Genomic DNA, 10251 nt, shown 5'->3' with positions numbered 1-10251 from the left:
ACCCATGGATACCATATGTGTTTACTAAAGCAAATACCTACAAAGTCACAAGTTTACTTTAAAGGTCCTGTATCACACAGAATGGGCTCTTGTGAGGTTTAATCCATGTTCTAATGCTGTTCCCTCCTCAAAAACAGACCTGGAGTTGTGTTTTGTTTCATTCACACATGTTTGAGTAACTCTTTATTATTAGTCTGTTACATCTCCAAAGCTCAAAATGCTCTGGTCCACCTTGTGATGTCATGAAGTGGTAGTTTTCAACATGTTCAGGACATGTTTAAGAAATTACAGCTGATGATCACCTGACAATGTCCGCACCAGCTAAAGATGCTCCAAATAATGGGAGTAAGAACAACATCATGCTCGTCACAGTCTGATTGGACGATGCAACGTCCCAAGAGGTGTTAAGTCTAAACCATGTTAGCTGGTTAGCCATATAGTGTGCGTTTAAAACTCATTGTATCGGCAACACCTTCAGTCTATACATGGGACTGTCAGCTCAGACTTCTTTTTGCTTTTAATTCTTTTAAAAAGTAAATTCTTCTCTGGACTTTATTTCTGTTTTGAGTATATTCTTTGTCCAAACAGAAACAAACTCAAGACGGAGCAGCTTCTCACTGTGACATTGGTGAGTTATGTTCATAGCTCCAGGTCTTAAAGTTGTTTGGGAAGTTGCAAGAATTATTGTTCTTACCTTTATGTTTACATCAAAATATGAATAGATACAGCCCGTGTTCTCATTAGCACCATTAGCATGCTAATGGCATGTAAACATATAGGAAACAGAGGCTAAACTCTCAGAGTTCTCTCTCATTTCCTCCTGCCGACGTGGGCCAGGTGTGTGGGACAGGCTTGTCCCAGTGGGCCGCTGTTTACAGGAGCACATTGTTATGTTGTTGTGCTGTGTCCTCCTCAGAGACTCAGGCTGCTCCCTCATGGATCAGATGAAAGAGCAGAGCAGAATGCCCCTGGTCCAGTCCCAGTGCGGCGCCTTCCCATCACCACCAAGGTCTGGAGCAGAAACACGCCTCCAACCATCCTTACCTCAAACATCTACAAGGTCCTCCACCGCGGCCCGCCTCCTTAAAGGACCCAGATTACACTGTGTTCTGATCTGTGTCATAATGTTTCCTCATCACAAACAGACCTGGAGTTGTGTTTTGTTTCATTCACACATGTTTAACACACAAACCCTGCATATTTAGGCTGAGTTCTTCTCTCAAACTGAAAACACTCTGTTCCACCTTGTGATGTCATCATGTGATAATACAGGAAATGGTCTGCTGTATTTTATCTCTACTGAACTAAAGGTAAAAGGAGCTGTTAACTTGAAAACTACCACTTCATGACATCACAAAGTGGAACAGAGCATTTGTAGATGTCGACAGACTAATAATAAAGTGTTACTCAAACATGTGAGAATGAAACAAAACACAACTCCAGGTCTGTTTTTGAGCAGGTAACAACATAATATCATGGCTTAAAGCTCACAAGAGTCAGCTTTGTGTGATACGGGAGCTTTTAGTGCATCGTTGTGTGACAGATGAACTGTGATGTGTCGTCCACTCACGGTTCATCTGTCACACAACAATGCAGACACAAATACACACACACACTCACGGTGTCACTGTGGAGCTTTCCTCATGATTAAAATTTCAGAATTTGATATTTAGAAATTGAATGTGTGTCATTTTGTCCTCACGTTGTGTTGATATTTGGCAGATAATGTCATCAACATCCCTGGGGATGTGATAACTGTAGGCACTGCTCTGTCTGAGGTTTATTAGACTTTAATCTGAGCTTTGTTTTAACACAATCTGACCATAAAGTACTGACTTATCTGAACTTCAACAGGTGAGCTGATTTATGCTGTTAAACAAGTCCCTCTCAAATAAGATTACAGTCACAAACTAGCTAGCATTAGCCAACAGTCACTCTCACCTTTTTGTGTAACTTAAACTCCTAAACAGGACCATGAACGTGCAGATTGATCACAGGCTCCTAAAAATGTGTTAATGCTAATGTGTGCATTGTGCCTCCGCTGCTGAACGTTCCACCACACACATACATGTAAAAAAAAAAACAGTGTGATTTCACTGTAAAGTATCAGTTGCTAAAGACACCAGCGAGCTAAGCTAACCGCGGCGGATTAAAGGTGGAAGAAGAAGAAAGGCTGACTGTAGGTTCACTTGGTCACATGACCTTTGGAGATGCTGGCTTCATGGAGCGTTCGTTTATTGGACAAAGATGTAAATAAAATGAAATAGCTGCATTCTGAGATGTGCCTCATGTTAGCGCCCGTTGGCTGCCCTCTCTTTAGTGTACTAACTGATGACTAACTAGTATTGATTTATCTGTCATGAGGCCTAAGCAGACACCTCCTGAGGGAGGTCAGGTTAAACACACAGCTCTGACCCCAGAGGTCACATGATCACCGGAGAACGCTCTGGGTCATGTGACTCTTCATGTTCTTCTGTAGAATCAAACATGTCACATGTTCTCCACATTCTAACGATGTGGTACGGTTAACGCAGACACAAATACTCACACACTCACAAGTACACACTCACACACAAGTACACACACACTCACAAGTACACACACTCACACAAGTACACACATGCTCACAAGTACACACACACTCACAAGTACACACACGCTCACAAGTACACACACTCACAAGTACACACACTCACAAGTACACACACTCACAAGTACACACACTCACAAGTACACACACACTCACAAGTACACTCACAGAGGTACACACATGCTCACAAGTACACACACGCTCACAAGTACACACACTCACAAGTACACACACTCACAAGTACACACACACTCACAAGTACACTCACACAGGTACACACATGCTCACAAGTACACACACGCTCACAAGTACACGCACTCATCAGGTACACACGCTCACAAGTACACACACTCACAAGTACACACACTTATCAGGTACACACACGCTCACAAGTACACACACTCACAAGTACTCTCACATGTCAAAATGATACATTGAACATCCTAAGTATGTGACTTATTTCTAAAGACATTATCTGCTTATTATGAAGATGACAGAACAGGGCACGAGGGGCTGTGGTCAGTCTCATAGAGTGAGAGGCTGTGGTGAGTGGCTGTGGTCAGGGGCTGTGGTCAGGGGCTGTGGTCAGGGGCTGTGGTCAGGGGCTGTGGTCAGGAGCTGTGATCAAGGGCTGTGGTCAATCTCACACTTTGGCACATCTCTGGTGATGTTTGAGTTTCAGAGTTCCATCTGCGCCGCTGAGAGGAGCCGATGGTAAAAATACATGAGTTTCCGCTGCATTCTTTCACATGTGACGCCTCATTTGTGTTCGTTCTTTTATGAATAACGATCTTTTCATCTTCGCTGTGAAAGTTCATTCTTTCATAAAGTTCATAGTAAATATCTGAGGAAGTCACAGAATCATCCAGCGCGTGGTTCATTATCATAGAGCGCGGTAATGAGGCCGCTCCCTCCTCACATCTCTGCCGCAGCCCGAGGACGCGCTCCGGGTCAGAGGCGCAGACAGGCCCCGGGTGCGGCCTCATCTGTCCCGCTGCGTCCCGCCGTATGGAGCCAATGATGTGGGACTGGCTCCTCCAAGCACACACATGCGCAAACGCGCACACACACATGCGCAAACGCGCACACACTCATACACACATGCGCACACGCGCACACACCCCTACACACATGCGCACGCGCGCACACACCCCTACACACATGCGCCCACGCACACACACTCATACACACGCGCGCACACACTCATACACACATGCGCACACGCGCACACACTCATACACACATGCGCACACACATACACACGCACATGCACGCACACACGTGCACACGCACAAGCGCACGCACAAACACTATAATGCCTAAAATACCGCAGAATGTCCTTGTGAAACTAAAAGCACTCTGGAAAAAAACAGATTTTGGAGTTTAAATTTAAAATGGTTTATGTATTTTCTGCAAAGTGAAATAAAAATAAACAAAAGACGATATTTTCTTGTTTTGCCAGTGCTTCTGTAGGAAACAGTGACTTACAGCTGAAATGTTTCTAACTATATTTTTGCTTGTATATATTCTAATCTAACTGAGTGTCACAGAGTTACCATGACCCCAGGTCACTTTATATTCTCTCATTATTTACTATGGATTCTGGTCAAACGCACATGGAAATATTGAAACATTCACCGAGGTGAAAATGCAGATTCTTAAAGAGCATGTCCCCCCCTCATGGACAAACTGTGAACTGCCTCTGAAAAGCCATTCATTATGTTTAAGTGGCACGATCACAAACAGTATCGTATCAGCGCGCGCTCTTTTAGCGTCTAATTGGACGAAAATCTGCCCAGACAAATTGAATTAGCAGCCCCTGCCTTTGTACAATAGAGATCTGTGTTTCACATGATGTGCTGTATAATGAACGCCTCATTTATGTAATTAGACCATTACGCGCGAGCCCAGCATATGCTCCGAATGCCCCGCGGGCTGCTTCACCAGGTACCCCTGTGACGTCACACCCGCAGCTAATGGGACAGGCTTCAGAGTCCGCACCGCCACCGGTCCAGAAAAACACTGCCTCCTACAAAGATAGACCATAAGTGTGTATACATTTAGATCATACATGTACACATTTAGATCATACAAGTATAGACATAGATCACACATGTATAGACATAGATCACACATGTATAGACATAGTTCATACGTGTACACATATAGATCATACATGTATACATATAGATCATACATGTATACATATAGATCATACATGTATACATATAGATCATACATGTATACATATAGATCATACGTGTATAGACAGATCATACATGCCATCGTGTCCACAGTGATGGGAAGAATACTTTGAAAATGTATTTATTTACAGAATACTGAATTCTCCTTTAAAATGTATTTTGTAACGTGTTCTGATGCATGGTACAAACAGAGTACTGTACTCTGAATACTTGGAATGCATTTACATCGAGATGTATTTAAATTATACAGTAAGGACAGCATAGGATTAAAAACAGCTTTATTTATTGTTTCGCTGTTTGTTCTGTGTTTATTTATTACTGATGGGGAGAAGAAACGCCTCTCCTGCCACAAGAGCTGAGTTTTATATTTTCTTTCTGTGCAGTTTGAAGCCTACATTTTGTGATCAGATACCACAGTTTATTCCTCTGTTTTTAAAAATGTATCTGCATTCTGAAAATCACCAAATGAAAAAGAAACTGTACCAGAACACAGTTACTGTGTGTTCTGACGTGTTCGTGTTTACAGTTACTCCCTACGTGTCCGACACAGAAGGCGCGTGTAGTTCGCGTCATTTAGGCTAAATTTGCGCGTGAAGAGGCTTCATTTGAGAGCCCTCTGTCTGCTAATTAATTGTCATCCTGCTGAATATTCATACCTTATCTCGAGCGCGTCCTTAATTGCACCGTAAAACATCTCCAGGGGCCGAAACCACCACGGACTTAATTAGAAGCACGGATGGAGTCACTGGCCGGATGGAGAAAGTCAGTTCGGAACACACAAGACAAAGTAGTTTTACCTGCGTCAAGGCCGAACGTGTCCGTCCACCGCAGTGTCCTCTGTGTCTCAGAGTGTCTCAGAGTGTCTCAGAGTGTCTCAGAGTGTCTCGGAGTATCTCAGAGAGTGAGATATGATGATTATGACCTGAAATGCGGGCGGGCCGCTGGAAACAGCCGCGTCACTGAAATGACACATACTTAGATTATTCACACATTTTACAAATGTTTGTGTTGAAAAAAATCCTCCAGCGGTGATTTGTTTGTTTATTGGGCGCGTAACGTGCGCCGCGTTAAGGATTAAAGCTGCAGTCAGTAACCTGGAGAGATGGAGTGAACTTAAGACCGTGCGTAAAAGGCGCGTAAAATGAACCAAAATGCGTTAAATGACTTTACGCGTGGACTTAAAAATTAACTTTTAGAGAATATTTACTCTGTTTTATTTTTAAGGGAAACAAATGCTATATTATGTTCTTAATGGTAGCGTGGAGAGCTTATCTTCAGGGTCTGGGTGGCAGCGTATCTCACTCGCTTCACTGTGACAATATTGTTCGGCTCATGCGCTGCTTCAGGCTGAATGGCATCGATCCTCTTTTAACAACATTTGTTTCCTTTTGTGTGCGCGCGCAGCGGCGGAGGGCAGACGTGTGAAAGTGGCTGTTTGATTCTCTTTTTCATCCCGGTGACCTCGGCCTTTGTGTCTCGTCACCCTGGGAATGTCACGCCTCACTACTCTACTTTAAGATGTTCCAGAAAGTGGCTTTTGTTTTGGCTCAGCTCTTTTTTTAAAGCTCACACAAAATTGTTCTTGGTCCCCTCCCGCTATAAAAGACACTTCAGTCTGAGGCACGGTTCACAAGTGCAATGCAATTTGGCTTATCCCAACCTTTGTCCGAGTTTCTACAAATGACCAAACATGGCGCGGACTTGATCTACTGCCGCTTGAACTCGGACAGTTTGTGAACAGCTAAAAACCCTTTTCACATTCGGAGGTGGTATTTTCACTGTGTGCATTGGACGGGGACAAAAGAGCGACCAACATCCCATAACCCCGGAGCTCAAGAAGCCAGCACCGCAGAGCAGTGAGAGAGGCTGGTTAAGGCGCGCAGAGTGAATCAAGATGGATCCAAGAACATTTAAACACTGCAAACAACAGGCCTAGCACATGACTTTACGAAAACATTTAGAGATGGAGATTCAAAATGTTTATTTATTTCACCTTATGAAGCATATTTTTATTATTGTATTTCTTAGTCCACTGAATCGTCTTTTATTTTATAAAATAGACTTAAACAACTAACCATAACCTGGAATGGCACGTGACGCGGTGCCACAAAGTGGGCAAGTAAAAACATAAAATATAAACAATAAAAATGTGTGTGTGTTTTTTTTAAGTATACACATATGTATATAATTGTGTGTGTATATATAATGCATATGGACATTAGTTTAGAAAAAAATAAAAATAAAATCCTTTGACAGATAAACATTGTGTCGGCTGTGCACTTTGTCCCGTGCGCTCCTGTGGCCCCCGCGCTGCGTTTCTTCTCCTAATCCGGGAGCGCGGTGATGGGGCGCATTGTGGATTTATGGAGAGAAATTAGCATAAATTATGAGCGATTCCTGCGTGGTGCTTGTGTGTGGTCCGGGGCCATTGCGAACTCTCCAAGCGGAAAGCAGCGCTGGCCAAAAGCGTGAATAGCAGCGGCTCAAAATGGGCTTCGCATTTGCTTTTCACATTCATATAATTGACTTATGGATATTTTATACAGTTTTCAGCACACCATCCACAAGGGTTTATTTGCATTTGTGAAGAACCCGGATTGGAATGTTTTGACACCGACACAAAGGGCCCTCAGCCTCATGAAGTTTGAGTTTGAACAGGGCTGTTTGCTTTGTGCGATGTGTTCATATTCTTCCGCTCAGCTCTGGGCCAAATTAGCAGAAAAACTAACAGCGACGCAGCGGGATGGCGCAGTGTTTGTATCAGACTCAGAGAAATGACTCTCAACAAACTCAAGATATTTGATATTAGCCCCAGTCTATTACATAATTGAGTCTGATCATTAATTAGACAATCCAATTATTGTTAATGTTTAAGGCTGTTAGCATCCGTGAAAAACGTGTGGAAAAAGGGATATGCTTTTTCGCTATAGTGATTATTCAAAACACCATTTAAACCTGTAAAATGATTTTAGAAACCTGCTCGCTGTAAATGCCACAAGTCCAGATAAATATTTGACAGTTCCAGAAATGTTCCATAAATGTGAAATGGCGCTAGTTCATGTCAAAGTCCGCAGAAAGAGCCGCATACCTTCACACACCGAGCCCCGCGCTCCCATTCCGGTTACAGAGCCTTTCACCCCTTTTTCTGTCTTCAAATGGAAATGATTCCATTGGCCCAAGGTGTCCATGTAAATAGGTGTAAATGAACGCAGATTATCCTTCCTCCCTCGCCCCCTCCTCCCGTGGCAATTGTCATGTGATAGCGAAGAGGTGGCACATTAATGGAGCGCCACTACAGGGGTCTTTTCTGCTCATGTCACTACATAAAACTATCAGACGCGCACAGGAAGACCATGGAGGCATGCGCAGCGCTCGCCCCATAACACCACCAGCCTGAAGTCCCATCACAGCACCAGCCTGAAGTCTACTGCGGGCGGAACAAGTTCACAAACGCGCGCTCGCTCGCTCCACATCTGCGCACCGGGCTCTTTTACGCGCAACTTTTCTTCTTTTTTGACGAAAAGGCAAAAACGGCGCAGAGGAACTAAAGCACGGAGACATTTGGAGGTGTTTGTGTGACAGTGTCCAGGATGCCTCGTCCAGGGAGGAACACGTACAGCGACCAGAAGCCGCCGTACTCGTACATATCTCTCACCGCCATGGCGATCCAGAGCTGTCCCGAGAAGATGCTCCCTCTGAGTGAAATCTATAAGTTCATTATGGACAGATTCCCGTACTACCGGGAAAACACGCAGCGCTGGCAAAACTCACTGCGCCACAACCTGTCCTTCAACGACTGTTTCATTAAAATCCCCCGGCGGCCGGACCAGCCCGGGAAGGGCAGCTTCTGGGCGCTGCACCCGAGCTGCGGAGACATGTTCGAGAACGGGAGTTTTCTGCGCCGCAGAAAGAGATTCAAAGTGTTAGGCGCCCCCGATCACCTGGCGCCCGGTAAACAATCAGAGGCTGCACACTATCTTCAACAACAAGCCAAACTGCGCCTGAGCGCGCTCGCAGCCACGGGCACGCACCTCCCGCAGATGTCCACGTACAACTTAGGAGTGTCCCAGACGTCGACTTTCAAACACCCGTTTGCCATAGAGAACATCATCGCCAGAGAATACAAGGTCCCGGGGAGTCTGGCCTTCTCCACCATGCAGTCCATGTCAGCCGGGTACCCGCTGCACAACCAGCTCACCAGCGCCTGGCCGCATGTGTACAACAGCAGTGTGATGGACACCATGGCGAGCAGCGACTACGGCGCTTACGGTATGCCCATAAAGAGCCTGTGCCACAGCGGGCAGTCCCTCCCTGCTATCCCCGTCCCCATTAAGCCCACGCCGACGAGCATGGCGGGCTTCTCGGCGCTGCCTCCGCACCTGCCCGCTTTCCTGTCAAACTCTCCGCAGTCCCTGAGCCCCACGTCCCCGCAGACAGCCACGAGCCAAAGCAGCCCCGCTACCCCCAGTGACACGCTCACGAGCCCGTCCACACTGCAGTCTGTGGCCGTGCACTGACCCCTGAGGCTCTGGACAGGACTATGGACCGTGGCGCGCACCGGGACTTGTTTAGAGACTCATCCCAGAGTGCTGCTGTCGGAGGGAGCAGGCGAGTGGCGGTGTCGTTCATTTGTGTTCGTGTTGAATGTGTTGCTTTAACCGTGTAGAAGTCCAGCACAAAACGCACAGCGAAGTATTGCTCTTGAAAATAAATTATTTGAGTTTTAATTTGTGTCCGACCTGAGGTGTTTCAGAGTGAGCCGCTTCTCCGGCCCTGTGTCCAAACTTTGCACCGTCTTTTCGTTCGCTGTTAGTCCTGGACTGAAGGATGATGCCAAATAGAAGAGGACTACTTTTGTTCTTGAATTAAAATAAAGGGATTTTCTTGCAGTAAAATGTAGAATTTAAGAGTCAAACTGCAGGATGTGGATAAATACGTGAATTGTTGTCAAATGCACTTTTGTGTTGGAGACGGGCCTCTGTCTCTCACGAGCTGTTTGTGAAGCATTTACTGTAAGGCTGTGGTGACCCCGTGCCACGCGCTCTATTTGTACTTTTGTAGCTGAAGCATGCGGTAGAAACCCACATCTGTGTTTCTGTGGATGGTGTCAATGTTTATTTTCACTTTGGACATTCATTTGAATTTGTGCAAAAGCATGCGTGCTTTGACAAAAGTGTGCAACAGTCTGCGGTGGAGAATGTGGTCATCCAAATATTTTCTCATTAAAAGTGGGGTAAACAATCAATATTTGTCCACGTGTCTTTACGCACAGAAATAACAGGATTTAAAGACAGTTTGTACATTTGTACAGGCCACGAAATTCTGCACTGCGAGTGTTTTTACATCTGCAAGACTCAATTATTATTAATATTATTATTATTACACTTTTAATATTATTAGCAATACAACAACAATAATGATAATAATAACAACAACACCATCCCCATCACCACCACC

The 10251-nt window shown here is 45.0% G+C and overlaps 1 protein-coding gene across 1 annotated transcript; it reads left to right on the top strand.

Moving 5' to 3' along the window:
* The first annotated feature begins 8310 nt into the window (after positions 1-8310).
* On the top strand, positions 8311-9318 carry foxb1a (forkhead box B1a). Its single transcript, XM_033968178.2, has one exon. The coding sequence runs from the start codon at positions 8385-8387 to the stop codon at positions 9309-9311; it is 927 nt and encodes a 308-aa protein (XP_033824069.1). The 5' UTR covers positions 8311-8384; the 3' UTR covers positions 9312-9318.
* The last annotated feature ends 933 nt before the right edge of the window (positions 9319-10251 follow it).

The sequence above is a fragment of the Periophthalmus magnuspinnatus genome, chromosome 6 (genome assembly GCF_009829125.3).
Source record: "Periophthalmus magnuspinnatus isolate fPerMag1 chromosome 6, fPerMag1.2.pri, whole genome shotgun sequence".
In the NCBI taxonomy this organism is placed as follows: Eukaryota; Metazoa; Chordata; class Actinopteri; order Gobiiformes; family Gobiidae; genus Periophthalmus; species Periophthalmus magnuspinnatus.
The sequence above is the reverse complement of the archived record's forward strand: the minus strand, read 5'-3'. Positions and strand labels throughout refer to the sequence as shown.

What these genes read in the sequence shown, in the direction of transcription:
- foxb1a (XM_033968178.2), top strand. Translation starts at nt 8,385, where the DNA reads ATGCCTCGTCCAGGGAGGAACACGTACAGCGACCAGAAGCCGCCGTAC.